At 37.3% G+C, this 24,041-nt stretch overlaps 1 protein-coding gene across 1 annotated transcript in view; it reads right to left on the bottom strand.

Moving 5' to 3' along the window:
• Nucleotides 1-18,935, bottom strand: part of LOC134819245 (dynein axonemal heavy chain 3-like) — a 35,376-nt gene extending 16,441 nt beyond the window's left edge. Inside the window, exons 1-30 of the mRNA XM_063829069.1 lie at nucleotides 18,724-18,935; nucleotides 18,340-18,558; nucleotides 17,503-17,671; nucleotides 17,068-17,248; nucleotides 16,391-16,597; nucleotides 15,909-16,230; nucleotides 15,597-15,758; nucleotides 15,271-15,363; nucleotides 14,993-15,138; nucleotides 14,735-14,841; nucleotides 14,428-14,617; nucleotides 14,076-14,249; nucleotides 13,758-13,893; nucleotides 13,512-13,587; nucleotides 13,160-13,263; nucleotides 12,846-12,956; nucleotides 12,527-12,673; nucleotides 12,123-12,281; nucleotides 11,777-11,887; nucleotides 11,377-11,529; nucleotides 11,133-11,243; nucleotides 10,837-10,986; nucleotides 10,592-10,693; nucleotides 10,226-10,391; nucleotides 4,691-4,905; nucleotides 3,340-3,440; nucleotides 1,466-1,557; nucleotides 1,142-1,311; nucleotides 816-962; nucleotides 102-303 (exon numbers count right to left, since the gene is read on the bottom strand). Coding sequence (XP_063685139.1) covers nucleotides 102-303; nucleotides 816-962; nucleotides 1,142-1,311; nucleotides 1,466-1,557; nucleotides 3,340-3,440; nucleotides 4,691-4,905; nucleotides 10,226-10,391; nucleotides 10,592-10,693; nucleotides 10,837-10,986; nucleotides 11,133-11,243; nucleotides 11,377-11,529; nucleotides 11,777-11,887; nucleotides 12,123-12,281; nucleotides 12,527-12,673; nucleotides 12,846-12,956; nucleotides 13,160-13,263; nucleotides 13,512-13,587; nucleotides 13,758-13,893; nucleotides 14,076-14,249; nucleotides 14,428-14,617; nucleotides 14,735-14,841; nucleotides 14,993-15,138; nucleotides 15,271-15,363; nucleotides 15,597-15,758; nucleotides 15,909-16,230; nucleotides 16,391-16,597; nucleotides 17,068-17,248; nucleotides 17,503-17,671; nucleotides 18,340-18,558; nucleotides 18,724-18,918 — 4,618 coding nt within the window. The 5' untranslated portion in view covers nucleotides 18,919-18,935. The remainder of the gene's footprint in view (nucleotides 1-101; nucleotides 304-815; nucleotides 963-1,141; nucleotides 1,312-1,465; nucleotides 1,558-3,339; nucleotides 3,441-4,690; nucleotides 4,906-10,225; nucleotides 10,392-10,591; nucleotides 10,694-10,836; nucleotides 10,987-11,132; nucleotides 11,244-11,376; nucleotides 11,530-11,776; nucleotides 11,888-12,122; nucleotides 12,282-12,526; nucleotides 12,674-12,845; nucleotides 12,957-13,159; nucleotides 13,264-13,511; nucleotides 13,588-13,757; nucleotides 13,894-14,075; nucleotides 14,250-14,427; nucleotides 14,618-14,734; nucleotides 14,842-14,992; nucleotides 15,139-15,270; nucleotides 15,364-15,596; nucleotides 15,759-15,908; nucleotides 16,231-16,390; nucleotides 16,598-17,067; nucleotides 17,249-17,502; nucleotides 17,672-18,339; nucleotides 18,559-18,723) is intronic.
• Nucleotides 18,936-24,041: the final 5,106 nt, after the last annotated feature.

Below are 24,041 nucleotides of genomic sequence, written 5' to 3'. Positions count from 1 at the left end.
AGCAATTCGGGTTATATACAAATATTTGACTTTTGAGAAGTTCAAATGTAATCTTCTTGACCACATCGAAATTCCTCAGCGCTGCTTTTTGTAGGACTTACCTGCTGCAGTTAGGACAGATTTCACCGCTCTCATTCCATAATCGTAATGTTTCTGTGAGGAGAGTTGCTCTGAACACAGCTTGTAGGTAGCAACTATCTTAGTGGATAATGCCCTAGCCTGAACAAACCCTACACTGTACAGCACAATCTCTCCGATCAGCCCGTAGTCAGGCACCATCATAGCTACTGTTCTGAACAATACCTGAACAAAGCTCAGTTAGTGTGTTGTGTACTATGAGTATGAGATTGTATCTGGCGGTGTAGTGCAGAGGCAACATATAAGTGCGGCAAAGTTTTGAGAAAAAGTGCGACCCCGCACTTGCCTAAAATTGCAGCAAATTTGGCGAAAAGTTCGCCGACTATTCGCGAACCGTGCGGCGAACGTGCAAACGTGCATAAAGGCACAGACCCTTCCAAAACTTTGTCACCCTCCAAACTCTTACAGGCCTTTCCCTGAACCACCCTTCATACCTTTACGTCTATCGTCATGACCTCTGTACGAATTTTGATTGAATAAATTTAGCTTTTCAAGTGCGATTTCGTACCTGCCGCAGTACTTATTATATGTTACCTCTGGTGTAGTTACAATTAATGTAAGCCAAAAACTAACGCATATCTTGCTAGATAAGATTGCGACTTGTCCTTTCTCTGTGCAAGATAAACTGGAAGCGGCAGAACACTAGAACAGCAAATTCAATCCCATAAAAAGGTTACCTTTAAGTTGTCAGGAAGTTCGGAGCGACCCGCATAACCGGGGTTCATGGTGATGAACATCGTGCATGTAGGATCCAGAGTCAGGTTCGTTCCTTCAAACACGAACACTTTTAGTTTGGCTGCTATCGCCAGCTGTATACATTGAATCTGATAGGATTGTAACGAAAATTTAGGAAACTTAAACATTTTATACGTTCAATCTAGAGTAGCTTTAAATAAATATCTAGATAATACATTTGTATCAAGTGTTGAACTCTTAAAAAAAACTCTAGTGCGCGGCAATCAGACAATTTATTGCTACAATGAGGAAGGTAGAACTACTATACCTGTTGAGCTACAACAGACAACACTTCCAACTCAATTCTATTAAACTCGTCAAAACAAGCCCAAGCTCCTGCCTGAGCAAGACCTTTGAAGAACTTTCCCATCGCTTTGTAGTCTAAACCATCCGAGCAGTTGAACACAACACATTGTTTCGCAACTGCTTTGGCTAAATCTGACAGAGGGTAAAGTTAGCAAAAGCTATTATTCTCAAGTAGGGCTTAAAGAATACATTTAAGTCTGGGACAGGATGTTCAAAACAAAAACTAATAATAGTATAAGCAATGAACAAAAAGAATAAAAGTTGAGTATATTTGTTGTATGGTTACCTTTACTGGTTTCAGTTTTACCGGTCCCAGCTGGACCCTCAGGCGCACCTCCCAGTGTCAACTTTATAGCACCCATCAACGTGCGGTAACACCTACAACAAGTTACAACAGGTTAAAACAAGTAACAACAAGTAACAACAAGTAACAACAAGTTACAACAGGTTAAAACAAGTAACAACAAGTTACAACAGGTTAAAACAAGTAACAAGAAGTAACAAAAAGTAACAACAAGTAACAACAAGTTACAACAGGTTAAAACAAATAACAACAAGTAACAACAAGTTACAACAGGTAAAAACAAGTAACAACAAGTTACAACAGGTTAAAACAAATAACAACAAGTTACAACAAGTAACAACAAGTTACAACAAGTAACAACAAGTAACAACAAGTAACGAAAAGTAACAACAAGTAACGAAAAGTAGCGAAAATTAACAACAAGTAACAACAAGTTACAACAAGTAAAATCTACAACAAGTTACAGATTAAGATATGAAATGAAATGAAATGAAATAAAGCATTTTTATCCCGCTTATATCAACAATCCAAATAAAAATAAAGATTGCCGATGTCAAAGCGGCTGGCCTATGAATATACCCCAAACTAAGATATTCAGTTAATGAGTATGATATAAAAATCCAAAACTAAATTACTTATTGACATTAAAAGTTAGCATAGCAACGGTAAAAAAACAACTTAAGGATGTATATCATTAAACATTATTATAAATCGTTCACTCCACTATCTTGTCCTTACAACAAATTTTACCACTTCTGATATAATAATGTTTATCTGTGTCTTCTTTGGCAATCTGTTTCATCTCTAAGACCAACTGCTGATGGATAGTTCGTTCCTCAGGTGATCGGTCCGGAGAAATTAAAACAGTTTTATGACGTGAAATCAGTCTCAGTTCTTTGGCTTTCACTAATATCTGATGGACTGTACTTGAGTTTTCAAAAGAAACTTTAACTGGTCTAATCTTTTCAGCTGACTTCTTCCCAACCCGGACAGCTTCGAAGTGTGGCTTTTCTTCAATCTGCTGAAACATCTCGCCAACTTCATGATTCAGATTCTCTTCACTAGTCTCCTCGAAACCAAATATTAACACATTCTTAGTTCGATCCTCTTCTGATATAACATTCTGTACAACCTTTTTCAAGCTCTCTTCTGTGAGTACAGGTGCGGCTTTCGAAACAGCTTGACTGAATGTGATTATCCCAGCTTGAACAGTGTCCTGGACGGTGGTCTTGACGGTGGAGTGCACGGATTCCAATTGCTTCGATTTGCTTTCCAGAAGTTCAGCCTGCAGCTTGATAACAGTACTTTGCGATAGGATAAGCTCGCTCTTCAACTCCTCCATATCTTTCTTGATATCCAGAAACGTTTCTACATGATCACTGGTAGTCCGATACGCATTATACAAATGTTTGACTAAAACTGCCTTCACTGGCTTTTTGAACGTTTCAGCTGAAAACTCATCTTCATGGACACAGCCCATAGCTTCCGAGAGTTTAGTAACCCAAGAGTTATAGACCTGATGGTTATCGGTAATGTAGGAAGAGTAATTTGACAATCTTTGAAGAATATCCATTTCATCATCATCCATCGTGTACTTGTACTTGTATAAAGTAAAAACACAGTACCCGCACAATGGCAGTTATAATGTAGCGATAAAATAGAGATAAGAGAGCTAGATTATAAACACGTAACAAAAACTGCACATTACTGTTAATTGTTAATTCTAAAATCAAATCGTACAAAACATTGTTTATTTTAGTATTTTAATGAACTAATAGTTTGTCAAATGTTTAAATAACAATAAATGCAATCTAATTCTATAATCACTTAATTACATAATTAATTATACAGTTAACCTGTCAGTGAGTGGTGTGATGACGAGACGAGGAGAGTTACCCAGGTACTCATTACCGTATGCTATAGTTGTAGTTATCATCCTGACGTTCAGATCCGACCCCTGAAGATCATGGATATGAACTGCTACGGACTATAACTACTGTTAATAACGTTTGCTTGATTAGACCTGGCCGGTGGCCATTCCCTAAATGATTTTAGCCACTTTCAGTAATTGATGTCCTCGTATTGTAAAAAATGAGGTTAACCAAGACTTCCTGTAAACACTAACTGCTTGAATGTAGTGAAACATTTGAACAGTGTAATGATTAAGTTAAGACTGGTCAGATATTCAAAAAATGAGAGGTTAACCTAATTTTTTAGCCAAGTACGGGTAAAACTTCTACTTAAATATGGTCAGTTCAAATCACCTTTGTCACGTGATCATAATTGTACTTTGTAGGCATTGTGATACCAATAGATACCTCACTGCGATATTGTGGTACATTACAAAAGTAAGAATCGTATGTATATTCTTACGGTACCAAAATGTGATGGTTAACCTAATTTTTTTCACTTTCCCAAGATAAAATAAAGTCAATCAACACGTCATTTATTTAGAAAATATGTACATACCATAAACTTACGATGAAAATAATAACTCTATCATTTGATCTATTCTCGCTCTATCTAAAAAAAGAGGTTAACCTCATTTAATCACGTTTAGATATTACTTTTTCTGACAATTACGAACCTAAAATATAGAGATTACATTTGCTGAATCGAAATAACTAAAAAGTAGGGAGTGCAATAAAATATTAACCTCAATTTTATTAACCTCAATGTTGTATAGTCAATTTTGTGACAATCGGTTAACCTCAATTATTAAAAAAAAAGTTAAGCAGCTACAAATATGTGATTATGAATACCAGCAATGTTTTGTCATTAAAATTTAAATTGATTTAGAAAATAATGTTTTGGTCGATTTTTTAACCCTTACCCCCCCCCCCCCTCTGGCTTTAATAGGGTCACTAATATTTACCAATATCCCCAAACTTCAATGAACGTGTCCAATGTCCATAGACTACGTTCTATTCCAAAAGAAAGCTTTCATAAACGGAAAATCATCAGAATATAAAAAGATATTTTGGAAAATCATGAATATGTCCTACTACCGGTAGGACATATTCGAATTTCAGCTTTCCGTGATTTACATTGTTTTTGTTTCTAGTTGTTCATCAAATATAACAAGAGTCGAGCGATAATCGATGATGTTATAACATAAAACTTATTATTCTCAACACATTTGAGAGCATCTTAAAATGCAAATTAAAATTAGTCACTTGGAAATGACTGACTGACTGGCGCACTCACCTCCAAGTAATATCTAAGCTGACTGATCCACTGGAAGTCAGTAACGGATGAGATTTTGTTCTTGTGGAAGGTCTCCACCACATCCCTAGCGTGAACATCTATCACTATTAGAGCACCCAGCGTTATCCGTGACATGGCCGGAAGTTTACCTCTCACCATCGCTACTATCAGGTTTATCTGACCGTTACACTTCTCCAGGTACTGTCCAACTTTTCCTGAAAAGCTATTGGTCAGTTCTCCAAGTTATCTCAAACTATACTAGAAGCGCTATTGGTCAGTTCTCCAAGTTATCTCTAACTATACTAGTAGCGCTATTGGTCAGTTCTCCAAGTTATCTCTAACTATACTAGGAGCGCTATTGGTCAGTTCTCCAAGTTATCTCTAACTATACTATTAGCGCTATTGGTCAGTTCTCCAAGTCATCTTTAACTATACTGGAAGCGCTATTGGTCAGTACTCCAAGTTATCTCTAACTATACTAGGAGCGCTATTGGTCAGTACTCCAAGTTATCTCTAACTATTATACTTGAAAAGCTATTCAGCTATTGGTCAGTTCTCCAAGTCATCTCTAACTTTACTAGAAGCGCTATTGGTCAGTTCACCAAGTTATCTCTAACTATACTAGAAGCGCTATTGGTCAGTTCTCCAAGTTATCTCTTACTATACTAGAAGCGCTATTGGTCAGTTCTCCAAGTTATCTCTTACTATACTAGAAGCGCTATTGGTCAGTTCTCCAAGTTATCTCTTACTATACTAGAAGCGCTATTGGTCAGTACTCCAAGTTATCTCTAACTATACTAGAAGCGCTATTGGTCAGTTCTCCAAGTTATCTCTTACTATACTAGAAGCGCTATTGGTCAGTTCTCCAAGTCATCTCTAACTATACTGGAAGCGCTATTGGTCAGTTCTCCAAGCTATCTCTTACTATACTAGAAGCGCTATTGGTCAGTACTCCAAGTTATCTCTAACTATACTAGGAGCGCTATTGGTCAGTACTCCAAGTTATCTCTAACTATTATACTTGAAAAGCTATTCAGCTATTGGTCAGTTCTCCAAGTCATCTCTAACTTTACTAGAAGCGCTATTGGTCAGTTCACCAAGTTATCTCTAACTATACTAGAAGCGCTATTGGTCAGTTCTCCAAGTTATCTCTTACTATACTAGAAGTGCTATTGGTCAGTTCTCCAAGTTATTTCTAACTATATACTAGAAGCGCTATTGGTAACGACAAGTATGTGGTTCGGTTCGGTTTTCCGTTTGCTTTCCGATAAGTTGGCGAGTTTATAGTTGGTCTTCGTTTTTACAAGGCGCTAGTCTTGTAATCGGAACTAAGGACAAGCGTACTACATTTTCCTCGACACAAATATTTCCCAATGCTATTATCCTGCAATGTGGTCCTTCTGAAGCCAGTTATTCGCCTCCAGCAGCAACCAAGGACAAGATCAACCACGGCAACACAAAACAACCAAATCCTCCCAATATGACTTACTGTTTGTAATGTTATTGTGTTTTACAGATCTAGGGTAGCTTGTTAATTGTTATGTTAGGATCTGTAAAAGTTAGTCTATACTTATTGAATTAGAAGATTAATTATCTAACACCTCGGCGGACCGTTAGCCCTCTCTCACAGCGCTCCGTTTTGTTTTTTTTTTCTTCACTAGCTTGAAGAGTAAGACTAAGGTATTTTTGCATGAAGAGTATGGTATTTTTGTATGAAGACTGAAGAGTATGGCATTTTTGACTGTTTTTGTCGTGGCGCGATTGGATTGGCGAATGGTGATGGTCAGCAACTTACCAATTGCATCATAATATAAATGGATGCCCGTTTTCAACAATAATTTATCAGTTCAGTGAGAATCAAATTATTGATGGTGGTTGAATAGAACGATAACTTTGAATCTATCAATTTAATCCATTGCATTTGTGTTTCTGCCGTGTATTTCTATAAGGTTTAAATTTATGTTATTCGCCTCCAGCAGCAACCACGGACAAGATCAACCACGGCAACACAAAACAACCAAATCCTCTCAATATGACTTACTGTTTGTAATGTTATTGTGTTTTACAGATCTAGGGTAGCTTGTTAATTGTTATGTTAGGATCTGTAAAAGTTAGTCTTTACTTTGTATAGAATTAGAAGATTAATGATCTAACACCTCGGCGGACCGTTGGCCCTCTCTCACAGTGTCTCTCCCAGCTCTTCGTTTAGTTTTTAGAAACTGCCTTCATGAAGTCGCATGGAGAGTATAGTATGGTATTTTTGAGTTTTTGTCGTGGCGCGATTGAATTGGCGAATGGTAATGGTTGGCAGCTGCCAATATATATAATATAAATATGGATGTCCGTTTTAGTTCAGTGATAATTAATTTATTGATGGTGGTTGAACGATAACTTTGAATCTATCAATTTAATCTAGTGGGAGCCTCTTTTGTTATTCAATCCTCAGGATCCTGGCTGCGAGAGTAAGCTTTTCGCTCCGAGTGTTGTATGCCTTAGGCTTAAAATAAAATAAAAATGTTTTAGGATGAATATTTTCAACAAATTTGCTATTTTGCATTGGTTTCTTACTCTTATTGTGGCTACACAGACACAGATATCAGGTAAGCTCAACATCAAATTATTAGTCAATATTTTTATTGAATAATATTATTAAGGACCACATGGACACGTTAAAACTTCGACTGCCAACCGATTTTTCAACAGATTTAAATTGATATAATTTCTTTCTGTCTGGAGAAAGGAGACACTGGTGACGGTATACTCAACCAAATTTTGGGTTTTGGTTTAAAAAATAGAAAATAGATCAAAATAGAATAGAATATCGATCAAAATAAAACATTAAGGTTAAATTGAGTGGAAACTGTATCTATCCGAGATCGGGTTTAATATAATACATACATGTATTATTGTAGAGCCAGAGTCAGATGCAGAGGTAGCAAAAATAACACCAACGGGAGTCACACAAGGACGGACGTTCGAGAACGACGAGGAACTTTTTGCTGCAGCACATGCAGTTGATAAAGATCTCTTGACAGGAGCAGTAACTTACACTGACAATGGAGCAGGCTGGTTGAAGTTAGAGTTTGATAGAACCTACTTCATTCACAAGATCGTCATATACCATTCGTTCTACACCGATTGGCATGATGATACTAGTTGGTGTGCACAAAGTGAAGCTAATTTTAAGCGCTGTGTGGATGGTCATAACAACGTGGATGTGTCAGTGTACCAGGGACAAGCACAACAGAAGTCTTGTGGAACACTCCAACTAACGTACGGACTAAATCAGGCAGATCAGATCTACACGCTACTCTGTAACATTGAAGGAGACACGGTGAAACTAAGCAAGACAACAGGAGATATCGCAGTACATGAAGTCGTTGTAGTTAGTGGAACAGGTAATAACAAATTGTACTCAACTTAATACAGAAGTTGTTAAAAATTAAAATGGTATTTGACAACAAGACAAATTGGATCAGGTAATCATGGGTCTTTTGAAAAATCCGAATCCCCCCGGCCCCCCCCGCCCCCATGATACAATGGAAAAAACTGTAGCTCTCGTTCACAACTCAATCAACCAATAACTTAGATATCAAATCAACAAAAAGATCCTACCCGTCGAGTGATTATCATATTTACTGGATGGGCATTTAAGTGCCTCTGGCAAACAACTCAGGAATCACATTCATCGTTATTTTATGTGCAGCGTGTAAAATTTAACTACAATATATAATTGAAAACAACTCCTGGTTATATATCAAAACAATAAAAAGGCACTCTAACTGGGTTCGCTGGAAAATAATGTTTTTGTGTAAAACCGTGCAAGATTGCAGAATCTTATACAGTCTCAATCAATTACAATCCAACTATCGTAATACTGGCGTGTTCTTGTTAATTATTAAAATTAAAGGAGATGTATATTGTATAAGGGAAAAAGAATGCTGAAAAGATAACTCTGTTCATGTAGCTATATATAGACTTACGCCATTAAAAGTGTCCATCATCCAGACAAATAAATATAAGAACATCCATAATTGGTATTTATATAGCTTCAAACGTCTTTATCTTAAATCGCACCAGCGTTTTGGGTTTAAAGTTAGAGCACGTCTAGCCAAAGGTGAAAGGACGCCCTGACCCCAAACTTCCTGACCTAGGAAAGGTGACCTGCAATTCAATCAACGAAGTTACTAATTGTTAATCTTTACCCAAACTATGTTCAAAGTTCTTCCACTTTTTCAGCACTTAAATATACACCATAAAATACATGCCACCGAGGGGCCTGCAATGATGAAGAAAATAGGCGCGACTAATACCACAATCGCCTTTTTTATAGAGTAGTTATTCTCCAAATAAAATATTCTCTCATAGCCCCAACAGTGAAGCCCTTCCTCTGATGCCAATGTAAATGAAAGGTATGTGATATGAAATTGTTGATGGTTTTAGAGTTATTAAAACTATCCTTTTCGCATTTATCAGGTTCCATAAAGCAGCTTTTCTGGAGAGCACTGTAGTCGGTGTAGAACAATCCTTCACGCTTAGAAACTGTTACCTCCTCCAAACGGGGTAAAATATCCAGCAAGAGGGATACACGGGAATTTTGCAGTGCAGAGAACTCCACAAGAACAATCCTTCCAAATGAATTGTTGCACGTTGAAATCTGAGGAGTTCTCTATGAGGCATGTTCCGATCTCGAATTGGGCGCCATGGTAATTGGGGATCACTGTTACTTTTAGCAAGACCATCAACACAATCACTGGGATTAAGGTTGAGAATATCGCCCAGAAGACCGCGCAGACCCGACATGTTTTCATCCAGGTCTAAGGAAGGCTCTAGGGAAGTTATAAATTATGTGTTTAAATCTCTAAATATAAACCGATGCATGAAAATACCAAAAAAGCGAAACAAAGTAGAGTGCTGTTCAAAAAGAGCAAGGTCATTATTTATATCTTTCATCTTTAGTGTCTCAGAAAAGTGGGCGTAAAAAAATTTACGATTGTATTCCATATTATACCACATCAAAACCAAAGCGCCGAACGGACTATTTGTATATGTATATGAATGAGATTGAATACATTTATTAGTTATTTGTTCTCAACCCTAAGATTAGATTCCTCTTGATACATAGATACATTGTGTAAGTATAGCTAACTATGTAGTACTAACCCTGAATTGCCATTGCTTTGCGATATATCCCCAAGAGGGCACACTATTGTAATTGAATTCATCTAGCGTGCAGACACAACATAATGACATATATGGCGGTTTCGCACTATTGAACTTATACCGCCCTTTTGTGCAACATCGACCGATATTGCTAACTGTGATAGACCAAAAAGTTTTCGGGACATTCGGCCAGGACAGAAACTTGGCAACTGCTCCTTCCATTTCTGTCAGATTGTTCAGAAAAACATTAGCGAGAAGTTCAAAGTTAGATATTTTAAAGATAAGGTTACTGCTTCTCAGAGTTACTGCACGTACTGTCTCGGCTTCTTATCAATCTACAAGATAATAAAAACACAATGTTACTTCTCGTACCTTGTGAGATAGCATCAGAGACCTCTGTAGTCCAATGAGTCTGACTCCCGCTCAGAACAATCTGACCAGGCCACTCTAACACCCACTCTTCTCGCACTGTCTCACTGTACGCTAAAACAGCTTTCTCTCCTATGTCTCTTAGACATTGCTTCATACCATTCTCCACCTGGAGAGGATGATTTTTAAATAAATAAATACAGTTTGCTTCATTCTCTACCTGGAAAGGATGTTGTTAAACTTAAAGGAACACAGTTTGCTGCACGATGTCCATATTCCGTTACACCAGCAATTAACTAACACGCCAAAGATAAAAATTGTACACTGCAGTTTTTATTTGTAAAAAGTAATTTAAAAAAAATAACTAACCTCTAGTAGCCACTTCTCGACGCAACCTTTCGCTAAATGTGGGTTTATAGGCTTAGACAACTTCACCAGCTCACTCTCACTCGATATCATTCCAGTTATTATCTGATTTAGGAAAGGAATACATTTTAATAAATCGTGTAAAAAGGAAATTACATCGAGTCAATGAAAAATTGCCACCCTTAAAAGAATAACTGACCCTTTTGTCATCGAACTCAAGCTTTGCCACCCTTAAAAGAATAACTGACCCTTTTGTCATCGAACTCAAGCTTTGCAATTCCCTCGAAACACTTCTTCATGTGGGGCTGAACCCTGGTGGGGTCTTTTGTCTCTGACAAAATCTCGAGCAGTTCATCGTTTGAGAGAAAGAAGAAGCGGGCAAAGTACAGTCGCTTTACCTGTGTCATGGTTCATTTTAAACACAGCGATGTTTGTCCATTTTAACTCGAGCAAAAACAAGTTGATTTAGTAAAGTAAAAGTTTGATTCGAATTAATAAAAAATAATCAAATTTCAAGCAAATGGTGGCAACCCCAGAATAATACCTCAAGATAATTGTTTAACCCTTTGAGAATGTCCTCTAGAAGATTGTTATTGTGCTTCAGATCATCTACAACCTTTTCAATCTTAGTCACAGTGAGCACGTGTGGATCTATCTGGAATGTTTATTTTTATTTAACTAGAAAATGAAAAACATTTATTAGATACGTACTTTAAAATCATAAACTAAAACCCAGAGAATTAAGTATAAGTAACATGTGGCGGCGTAATAACAGAATATAAACTTACCACAGCCTTAGCCATGACCTGTTTCCAATTCTTGTCGACCATACAGAACGCTCGACCTTCCCTCGGCATTTGTTGCATGATATCCTCACTCGAGAATATGGGCTCTAGATACAACCATGTTGCCTGACATTTCAACGCTTCGTCTATAATGTCCTGTACAAGCGAAAAGGTTAGTTGATCAAATTGAATATACTACAATTTTATAAACTACACAATATATATATATTGTGTAGTTTATAAAATTTTAGTATATATTATACATTATACAATGTATATAATCTATTACCGTAACATTCTACAGATTGAATAAGAGAAGTAGAATTTGTAAAAGGTTTACTATATCTCTAATGAAATTATCCGGAACAATTTGAACTAATTATAACTCAGTTCTCATTCTTACCTGTACTGTAATGAGAGTTTTCTCCCAAATGGTAGTCTCAGTTTCCAGAGGTTTGATGAAAGGTGATCCTCTCATAGTCTGCGTTTTTATGATGTGATCGTCAAGGAGCGTCTGAAAGTTCATATATTTTATCAGAACTGAACTGTAAATGTTTGAGATATTGTGCATTTTCATGAAATTTACCGGTACCGCGGTTTGGAATTTAATATTAGAAGAAAATATAAAATAAGAATGTTAAAATGTGATTAAAACCCTTTCTTCTCAAGGTATCTGAAAAAAAAGAGAAAAAACAAGGTCATTAAATTACAAAAGGTGCTCTCTGAGAAGTAATAATAAAAACAAAAACCTGGATCTCATCGAGGGCGGATATAATGTAGGTTCCTGTATCTCTGTAAGGGATGAAAGTGAAGATCATCTCTTGCCACTCCTCTTGCATCTTCCGTAGACTCGTCTCCAGGGTGTGTTCTTTTGTTGCTGCTGTACTGATCTCTTCTAGCTTGTCTATCTGAATTTAGGCAGGGTTTTCAATAAGTTACTAGAATACTAGAGTCTCCATACACTGCTAGATTTTATAACCAAAGATAATCGCCAGGTAAGTAGGTAAAATGTTTTTAGGTATATTTACAGGAGCGTTCATAGGACAACTCATGATAATAAGTTATTTATATCGAATATAAAGTTGTAACTTTCCTGCCATTCCAAGTAATTCAACTAAGGGATAGGAACGAAACATTTTAGAAAATTAAATACCTTTTCGTTAAGTTTCATATCGATCATGACGGAAAGCGATGATTCTATGTCAATCGTGAATTCGTCACCAAACAGATCAGCAATCTCTGTCCAATGTCTGTTAGCCATACCAGGATTACATATCACTGCTAGTAGCCGCAAATGATCCTGTAATACAAAACGTCAACATTTTATAATTTTAAACTAACCATTCATTAAGTGCTCTGATTAGGAAAGGATAGAATTTTTTTTAATTAAAAAAGACCTATGCAAAATAAAGCGAGGTATCATCAATAAATGGATTGTGAGGTGCCTTACAGTATGTAAAATATGTGCATACCTTAAATTTAGTTAGGCGATTAAGAATGTTCTCAGCACATCTTTTGGGTATGGGATTATCATGGAACATCTTGACAACCTTGAAGTTTGTTCTGTACAGCTCGTTCAGCTCCTGTATCACATTGGAGCAGATTAGAAATCACAATTAAATTTTTTTAAATTTCAACAATTTATTTTTTAACATTCCTGTGACTGTCTTCGTTTTTAATATGTAAAGTTGTAGTAAACTGAATCAATGAACTAATGATAAGAAGTCCAGTATTTAAAACATGCTCTTTAAAACAAGTCAAACTAAAGCAAGAAACTAAGAACAACCTCCTCTAGGGCTACAAAGTTGAGTTTCAAGAACGGTCCGAACATCCAGTCCTCCATCTTCTTCATCGCCTGTACCGCCACGCCCCAGAATGTTTCGAACGGCTCTGAAGAGAATTATGTTCGAAAATATTTGTTTGTGAAAATACTATTAGCATTTAATCATTCGGATTAAAGGGCCGAGCAGTAAATACTAAATAGTAATCTATCTTGTACGTTACTGGGCGGCGCTCAGTCTGTCATTCCGCCGCATCTTCAATCGGTTCTGTTTATGAACAGAAAAGCCTGAGGTCCCCAGGTAATCATGTACGAAGCTTGTAATAAATGTTAGAATTTATTTTTATAATTTAGTAACCAATATCGATGAAGATTCCCTCAAGATCTTGAGCGTTCAGAGCTTCTTTTCCCAGTAAATTCTGTTCTTTACGTATCTAAATGATAGGACCTGATAATCAGTGTATCACAAATACATCAGTTGAATGTGTGCTGATTTCATTCCAAGGGGGGCCGGGGGGATTCCAACCCTCACCCCCATGGGCACCATATTCGAGATGTTTACTGAACTACCAACCACAACTAGATTATTAACGTCTAAACCCACCTCCTCAAGTTCTACCCTTCCTCCCTCTAGATCAGAGTGAAGATTACCAAACTGCTCCACATTTCGTTCTATATCCTCTACTGCTTTAGTACCAGACGAGAAATCCAACTCTTTTATCTCCTCCGCCACAATGCTCCTAGAATTTAATTTCCATGTAGAGTTAGGGAATAGAATCTCTTCCAAAGGGGAGTAGTTAATTGATTATTAACATATTCCAAAGTGCAGCACTTACATTTACACAATGAAAGTATAGCACGACTCTCTAAACACTTAGAGAGACTCATAAGTTACTATTATCATACTATAACAGCGTGGTACCATTTAGAAACATGCTGCTCAAACAGTTTGATCCGCTCTTTCAGTTCAGTAGTGGCAAGATCCTTCTTGTGGGTCAGTCTGTTTCTACTCAGTTGGATTATTGGTTTGATCCTAGCTGGCCAGCTGAATGTTACTGAATGAAGCTTGAAGTCTTCATCACTCAAATCACTGTACCTGCAGTGGAAGGATTGAGAATAAGTTGAAGAGAGATGACTGCAGCTCAACAATTCAATTGATATTACCTCAGATAATCACACAAATTATTTTTTTAAACTGATAAGTGATAACTGATTATTCTATAAAAGTTAATGCAGATTGCAGAGGGCACTCTTAATAATAACTCAATCCTCACTCCAGTAAGAAGAGCACGTTTTTCTCAGCCTCCACCAGCTTCACATCAAGTTGTGGGAACACAACCTTCTCCGTGTTATCCACATAATGGTTCAAATCTATCAGTTCCTCCGTAGTCTGAGTTGGAAGGAGGATTGTTTCGGAGATCTCGTCAAAACTGCGGCAGATCTCTTTCTGATACAATCGGTTGCCTGGGAAACCAGCGTTAGGACGTTTATTGAATGTGTGTTTTATCAACAATTAAATTGACTATTCAATCATGCAGTTAGCAATCTTCTCAGTCATGAAGTTAAGACCTCTCTCCTTACCGTGCAGAACGTAGTCAGTGATGGTTGCCATAAGGTCGCTTATTCCATCAGACAGCTTCGTTTGGGCGGGAGACAAGTCAAGGTGGATTAAGTTAAGGTTTACTGATCTGTAATGAAAGTGAGGGAATGAAGCAGCCTTGTAAAACATGCAATATAGCTGATAATATTAAATGTTTATCGCAGACCGCACGTAGAACTGGCCCTCACAAACTTGTACCTGGCAGAATTATATTTGTAACTAAAAAGTCGTCTATTTACCCTTGCATACGAGCTATCTTCAGGCGAGTCTCTCGCAGGGCCATCAACTTCTCTTCGAAAGTCACTAAGCAGTAAGAATCGTTTATCACTTGCTGGACCACGCGGTCCTCCTTCCCATCCACAAACTTTAGCAGATCGTCAAAAATCTGGTCAGGTTGGTTATATTTAAAACAGTCCCAATGTCCCATGTCTTGTCTGATTCTACTTAAAGTTTGAATATGGATAAATAGAGTTACACTATTGGCAAGTATTAAATAGTTAGACAACATATTAATTACCTGAATAAGCTTAAATGGTCCATCAAAGTTGTGTTCGATTATCAGTTGCATCCTCATAACCAGCTCTATGTAGTAGTAGTTCATTCTGTTGATCTGTGTTCATAATATTATAACGTTATGTTATGGTATTATGTCAAGGTTCAAAAAAAATTTGCTCCAATTGCACAAATGACTAACAATTTGCGATGTTTTATCTAACTCAGGAAACTGCTCAAGTCTCAACTCCTATATCGGAACAGTAACACTTTAATTGATAACTGATCAGTATCATAACTTTTTGAAATACAAAATTTCTCAATTAATAGAAACCGCTTGAAAAAACTAACGCATTTAAGTTTAGCATTGGAGCGGCTGTGGGGGAAGATACTCTTCTGTAAACACGGTATCTGAGTTATGATGCTCATGATGTCGTCTACCATCACCTCCAAAATAGGGTATATGGTCTCGAGCGGAGGGTTGAATAATATTCTACCATCGACTATGTTCACCTACAAAAGTTGGGGTTAGTGAAGTTCAATTATATTCGGTATTTTTACAGTATTTAATCATTCATAATATATAATGTATGTAATTGGTGATATTCATGAATTCGATTTCTAAGACGCGATTATCGGATACGCATTGGGTTACCAGGTTACCTCGATTTTGACGAGTGGATTTTTCCATTTTTCATTTCCACTTGGGAACCCATCGACATCATCGCCATTGTGTGCCGAGTTACGGTGATTCATGTACACATTGCCATTCTTATACCGCGAGAAAAAGTCAGCAATCTCATTGAAGAAGGAGTAAATCATACCACACAAGTGTCTGCTCATGAGCGCCGCTATGGTATCAAAGAACTTGACTATGTACTCGGAGGACTGCCCGGAAGTGGTAGTACCACGGTTGTGATGCGGTAAAAGTACCTCCCAGAAACCCAGGTGAGCTAAAATTATCTTGCGACAGTCTTCTATATATCTGAAAGGGCGAGTGTAAACACCCTGATGAAAACAATAACATCTAGAATTTGGAGATGTTTTGATTTAAAGTGGTTACAGCACGTTTACTATAAATCTGACGAAAATTTAATATCCAGACTGAACTTCTGAAATATGTATTTATGTAATTATGTATTTACCCCTTCAGCAGGACAGTTTCTTTGAACTCAGCACTCTTCATAGTTACGCTGTTCTTGAGCTCTGCTGGGCTGGGAATACCATCAGCGATTAACTCAGCAAGATCAAAAGGTCTCCTGTCCTTGTATTCTGTGAACCACAGTCTGTTTATTTCTAACATGACTGGCGAGATAGAGAAGAGATTCTTGTAGAGCCACTGTCGGCAGGTCCTGGAGGAAAGAGATCAAGTCATCAAGTTGTTGGGTGTGATGTGGCTAGATTTAATTAGATACAGTAATACGCCAATTAACCGCAACCCCGATTTACCGCGGCCATTTCTTTTGCCCAAAAAGCGCACAATGTAAGCTAACAAAACCCTGATTTACTGCGGACCTCAATTTACCGCAGATGTATCCTTTTCCCCAAACTCCACGGTAAATTGGGGTTTTCTGTACCAAGATCTCATGCAATATAATTATAAAAACTAATTTCCTAAATTCTTTAGTTCGTTTCTTTCAGACTCAGGGTATGTTCGCCTAAGGGTTTCGGGCATTATACAGCTAAAAATAAGAACAAAAGCCAGTTACAAGTAAGAATAAAGGCCAACTGAAAATAAGAACAAAAGCCATCTACAAGTAAGAATAAAGGCCAGGATAAAAGTAAGAATAAAGGCCAGGGTAAAAGTAAGAATAAGCCTCACACAGTAGAATGATTCCAAGGGGACGGACCCTCCACAATTTTCTGTTGGAACGGCTTGTTCTGCACCTCAATACCAAGTCTACTCCGTTCATCAGGATCCAGCAGAATATAGTCAATGATACTTTGTCGCATACTCGCACTGTATAGCATCTTCACTTCGTTCATGAAATCTGCTTCTTGACCTAAATATGAGGGAGGTCATTGAACACCTCTATTCCTTGATTTTTAGCGAATGTGATATACAAGTACGCGATTTTGTTCACCTCTTTTCATTTTTATGCTTTTGTACATTAAATGTTTTACTTGATGAATAAACTTTATTGTCAGTAAATCATAAATTATCACAACCTCATTTTAAATTACCAAGAATATCATCACTATTATAACTAGAGTGCTAGCGAATAAAACTAACAAAATTTGATTGGCGATTTCTTACTCTTATTCATCGTGAAAGGCCTTCCGCATTTGTTCCTAAAATTTACAATGTTCTCCTCCGGCAACTTTGGAATTGACTTCAAATCAAAAGCATTCTCCAAATACCAATTATAACGCATAGCATCGGTAGAAGTGGGATGCAAAAAGTTTCCTTTATCTCGTCTCTTTGCCTGCAAGAAATTAGATGAAGGACTTTTTAAATTTTATTTTGTTTTCTGTTATCTCTTAAATAATCCAATCTTTGCCATGACTGGGAAATTATAAGCGCTCAAACTTTTAGCATACCTCTTACCTATAAACCGTGAGGTAAATTACACGGTCACAATTTATACTCATAACTCAAGTATAGTTGAGTACATTATAAATTGAGTACATTATAAATTGAGTACATTATAAGTGAGTACATTATAAGTGAGTACATTATAAGTGAGTACAACATAAGTGAGTACATTATAAGTGAGTGTTTAAGTATTATATTACATTAACATTCAGTTTTGTAACACACGGGCGCGGGATAAGGGGTAAGTCTTCCTGAGACAATATAAATTCTACACACTTGTTTCTTTGTTAATGAAATAGGATCACCCAGTCAAGTTCGCTGACGAAATAAGATCAATAATTAAAATACATTATAAAATCAAAAACTGGCATTGGGTAATATCTTATTGGTATAAATGCTGGACAATCGTGGCAAGTAAAACCCAAAAATTCCTATCACAGTCTTATGACCCTAGCTATACGGTGCTCAATCCTGATCCCGGTCTTAGTACTGATCTCGGTTTTGGTCCCGCTCGATCCTCGGTCATATCGACGTGAATTTGGACCACCTTGTACGTACCTGCCCCATATTGATAAACTGCTGGGAGGGCGTGAACTGGATGGCGTACCCGTCTGGGATCAGGTCAAGAACTGGGGGCTGGTTTCCGCTGTCTTTCTTTTGAATCTTCTTGAAACGCCTGATCTCCACGCCAGACCTTTTCGAGATGCTGAGCTTTTGGGCGTCCGGACTGTAACAATTCCCGATTCGTTCAGAGGGGTTTGTTTTGAACCTCTGCTCCTGAGAATTTTAGTGTTGAACACTTATCAATTTCGTAATGTGCTCACTGCTCGAATCAAATCAAAGAAAATGTGAGATCATGTCATGGATTATAATATCTTCAAATGTGCCGGAATAACTGAATTATCGAGGACATACGAGCTTCACTAATTGTATGTTACAAACCTTGTAGGGAGTATTGAGAGTTTGATTGTGTGGTTGCAGTAAGGGAGGCATGGTATTATGGTGGGACAAAGTAGTTCTGACCACATGATACGACTCGTCATGAGAGCTCACATCTCCCGGATGAGGGAGAGGAAGTTGAGGTACTGCTCCGGCTGAGCCAAGGAGCTCCTCCGATGGAGGAGCAGTATGGAACATCAGGTGCTTTGATTATTTTTGCTGTTTCATGAAATAAATAGAAATTAAGTACACTTTGTATTCGAAGGTGGATTTCGCCAAATAAACGAGAATGAAAAAGGCGCGCAAACTTCTGTCACGGTCACTGCTGGAAAATGTAATTTCATCTTTAAAAGGCGTATTATCAGCTAGTAGAAAAGATACAATTTCGGAATGCGACCGAAAATATTACAAACTTCGATAATTCGCAAAACACTTGCTTATAATTTGTTGACAAAAATAAGGTAATACCGAATATCGATATCCGATTTGATATCATCAAAATTAAATAATGTGATAATTTGTAATCAAACAGCACAGTATACCATAAATAGTTTAACAATCATTCAGCAGATTATATGAAAAAAGGAATCTCTATCTGATTAAAAGATTATCTCAGGAAAACAGTTTACTTTCTGATAATTAGTTAAATTTGTCCGCCAACTTTGCAGAAATTTTCGAAAGATCAACCTTAGATTGGGGATCCTTCTTGAATTCGGCAACAATTTTTCTCAATAAAATACTCTTTTTAGTTTCGGCATCTTCTCCAGGCAATCTGCCACCGAATTCAGCTACCGCTTTATTTATAACATCACTGAAAGATGATTGACCCGTAGAACTAGCTACACTTGGAGAATATCTTTGGGAATTATTATTGCCAAGACAGTGTGCATGGTTAACAACAACACTTTCTTTGGTTCTTTGCTTAGATTTAGGTGTGCTCCTATGAATTGATTCCTTGTCTGATTTATCAGATTCGTTGATCTGCCTGGTACCAAATCTGCTCTGCTTCTTTTGCTTGCCAGAGATCCTGTCCCCATGAGATGTACTACTGATTGTGTCCCAAGAGGAACCACCTTTTATATCCCCAGATGAACCAGTTTTTCTATCTACAGATGGACCAATTTTTTTATCCCCAGATAGAGCAATTGTTCTATCCGCAGAGAAACCAACTTTTCTATCCCCAGATAGACCAATTGTTCTATCCACAGCTGGATCAACTGTTCTGACCCCAGATGGACCAATTGTTTTATCCGCAGATAAACCAACTTTTCTATCCCCAGATGGACCAATTGTTCCGTCCCCATTTGCTCTGTCCCGAGATGGACCAATCGTTCTGACCCTAGATGAACCAACTGGTCTGTCTCCAGATGGACCAATTGTTCCATCAGCAGATGGACTAATTTCATTGTCCCCAGATAGGATGATTGTTATGTTTTCAGATGATCCAATCACTCTGTTTTTAGATGGACCAATTCTTCTGTTCTCAGATGGACTAATAGTTTTGTTTCCAGATGGACCAATAGTCTTATTGTTTGACATGCCAACGATGCCTTTGTGAGGACTACTGAGACTACTACCAACTGTTCCACTTGATTTCTCGTTGTACCGATCACTAACCAATGCACCACGTTCATTTCTAGACTCGTAGACGACACGGTTTTCACTTGATTGGTCACAAAGCACTTCTCTAGTTCGATGATCATAACTGGTATTATTTCCACCATCACCTCTACCAGCAAGTTCGTCTCCTCCAACTTCCACTGATTCACCAATAGCCATATTAAAAGCCAACAACTCGTTGTGCACTTCCATCTTCCTGCTCATTACCCCCTCCCATATCTCAAAATAATCATCTAAATGTAGCCTTACTTCTTCATACCTCCTGCTCCCACGTTTGTACCTACCACTTAGTATATTCTCTAGGAGCTTCTCGCCAACATCCATCTTCAACAAAGTTGTGGCACTGAGAAGTTTGTGACGAAGGACCTTGCAGTCTCTTTGCATATCACTAAGATTTACAGCAAGGTTTGATAAGTTTAACAAAACTTCAACCCATTTGTCACGCTCAACTGAGGTCTGACAACAAAAAGTGAAGGCAGGTTGAATGTTGCCAGGAACGTTGCTTACTGTAAAGAAGAATGATTTTCGTTTGTAGTCATCCAAATCAAGTTTGGAATTTACTTCAACTCCTGTCAATGGAATGATATGCTCACACTGTTTGTTGACAGACTGTTCTGGATTAAACTGTTTAGCCATGGCTTTGTCATGAATGACCATTAACTTTGCAAAACTATCAATGAAAGCAAACACAGTGTTGTAATTTGATGAGGACCATTTTCCAGGGGCATTCAATTTAAGGATGCCCCAGTGACTGTATCTTCTATCTCTCTTACTTTCAGTTAATGAATTCGATAGTTGAGACTCAATTTTGAGCAGCCGGTGGTGGTTTTACATTCAATTTGCAGAGCAATGGTTGGATCACATTGCGGTACTGCATGCAAGGTGCTCTTCAACTTAACTTTCACCAGCACTCTCCAATCTATGATCCTAGACCCATTTCCTGAGGAAGATTAAGTTTTTTGTCAGAAATTCAAATTATGCAAATGAATAAAAGCTGTTCCTGAAATATGTTTCCTAACATTGAACATTTGAATGATGTTAACCGCTTCATCGTTTCATTTTTGGATATATTGGTATGTCCTAAGCAAAGGGAATTTATATTTATCTAAATTCATGTAATTATTCTATAATATGTAATACTTCAATATTATAGTAAACATTAACCAGTTGCAGTGTACCAAAAGCTGGTCCCCAAACGAACAAACAAACAATTCATAGTTTAGCGTTAGAGCTCAACAGTTATAATATAGTTTAACGTAAACATGATAAACTAAATCATTACAATAATAAAGAGAGAACATCAAAGATTAAATAATATTTGATTTTGTGGTAGCAATCCTGGCTCAATACTTTATTTAAACACATTGGGATGGAACTGGCATTTCAAGTAAGATTTCAATAACCGAAAACAATTAACAAACATTTAAAAAAACCATCACACAATCGATTTTTAAGTCTGATATCTGATTATACTCGTTTACCAATAACGAGTGTTGCTTGGCCATCTTTCTTGACATTATCCTTATCTACCATCACTTTTCTGTGTTTACTGAAACTGAAGGAGAATTTGTGTTTTTCTTCAACAGCCCTTTTATTTTGAGAGGACCCAGCAAGTTCGTTTCTGGAAAAAAATGGTTTGACAACATTTTGAGGCTTCATCGGTGTTTTGATAAGATTTGTATATTTATATCCACGACCACCTCGAGGAGTCTGGTACGTAGATGAAAGTGCATCGCCCATGTCAAATGATGTGTTCAAAGGAGGAAGGGATGTGCGTTGATATGCTAGAACAGGGGATTCCAGCCGTGTTGGTGTGTATTCTTTAACTGACAGTTCTGTGTCAAATTGTACTGTTTTGTTCTGTTCTGAAACTTTCGTTATGTGAACTGTCCTATGAAACTCAGTTAGGATATGTTCAGGGATAACTGGCATGTTTTCAATACATTCCTGCAATTCCAATCCCATCAGATCAGCCAGAGAATATGTGGTTAGCATTATCTGTGCTACATACGAATTTATACATGGTATCTTGGATAATATCTTCTCGTGGTTGCTCTCTCTTCCGTTAACCAAGTTCGTTTTAACCACAACTCTGTTGATTTCCACTGAATACCTATATTGCTTTTAGCATCAAATGCAATTTTCACAATTCTTCCACACATATCTTCAATAGACAGGCAGTAGAATGATTGTATCTTCAATTCGTCTGGTTTGAAATGTGCTATGGAGGCAAATATAATAGAGTAAAGCTCAGTATGATGGCATGTGGAAACATCAAATATCAAATTCATGAGGCTGTAACTCAGAGAAATCTTGATAAAAAGAGCTGATAGTAACCTAACTTGCTTGATTTCGTTGAGGTTTCTGACTATAACGATGCACGTTTTCTCATCAACGATCAAAGTTTCGTGTGAATACTGATCCGCTGCTTGACGTTGAAACACTACAAAATTAAATTCGGATTCCAAGCACTGCAAAACTTTAAAATCTAATGAGGAATATGCAATTATCTTGAATTCCTCCAGGTTTTGACTTGCAATGTCACCCTGGGGAGGAAGGACTGTTTTGAGGATATAATGTTTAGCATTGCTCTTTGAAATTAATCCTTTTGTACTTGCTGATGTCTCGTTGTACTCAATAATTGTCTCAAACTTTTCCCAAAGAAATCCAGGTGTAATTTCCTCAGAATTATATAAGTAACAGGTGTAGTCTGGAAAAGAGATGGTAGGTGCAACTGGAATACCACTGACTTTTATTAATGTGTCGATAAGGAAACTTTTTGTTTGACGAGCATTGCTTATCAAAATCAAGCACATACCAGGATCTTTAGAGACGATGCTGGATAGCTTCATCATCTTTGAAGTTTTGTGTCCAGCAAACACTACCTCGAATTGTATCTGATTCAAATCTTGAATACAGAGAAGGAACCGATCGTCTTTGTTTGGAACGGATCTCAAAAAATCCAAACTTGCTTCTGTATCAAGCTGAAGAGCCATGTTCATAGCCTTCTTTATTGGAATTAATTTAAATAGACTGTCACAAGCAACTTTGTCATCACTCTTGATGTGCTCTTTAAGTGTGAATTCTAGAGATGTTTCGTCGACCCTCACAAAAGATTGCATGTCTTTAAATACTCCTATCGACACCAATGCTTTAACCTCCTGTTTACTTAATTCAATAATTCTAGCAATAAACTTAAACGTTAGTTCGTCAACTTTACACTCTATTACCTCTGTGAATTTTTCTTTACTCCTTTCCGACACAACCACATTTGCAGCTGCACTTTCGCCCCAGGAGGAAAATTCTTCTTTCGTAGATTCATGAAGTTTGTGACTGAGTTGTTCAGATATAGATTCTTCTTGATAGCTGAAACCTTTGGAACAAACTTCAACAGTGGAATTTCTAATAAAGCTGGAGAACAGTGGCTTTTCACAGTTGTGGATGATTGTGTTTCTTGTACGCTTATGTCAATTTCTGAGTGAGGTCTGAATTCTTCAGTTAATTTCATTGTTGTGTAATCCTTTGCAAAGTCACTGTTCAACGAACTTGTATGCTGAAGATTCAAATTTTCTTCCATATCTTTAATATTCATTGCAACAGAATCAACCGAGAAAGGATTCCAAACTAAAGACTGGAGATGAAGAATATCTGGTTCTACCCTTTTTGATATCAAAGGAAAGTCAAATCTGTGATTTGGATCA

The sequence above is a fragment of the Bolinopsis microptera genome, chromosome 8, assembly GCF_026151205.1.
Source record: "Bolinopsis microptera isolate Bmic1 chromosome 8, MBARI_Bmic_1.0, whole genome shotgun sequence".
Taxonomy (NCBI): Eukaryota; Metazoa; Ctenophora; class Tentaculata; order Lobata; family Bolinopsidae; genus Bolinopsis; species Bolinopsis microptera.
The sequence above is the reverse complement of the archived record's forward strand: the minus strand, read 5'-3'. Positions and strand labels throughout refer to the sequence as shown.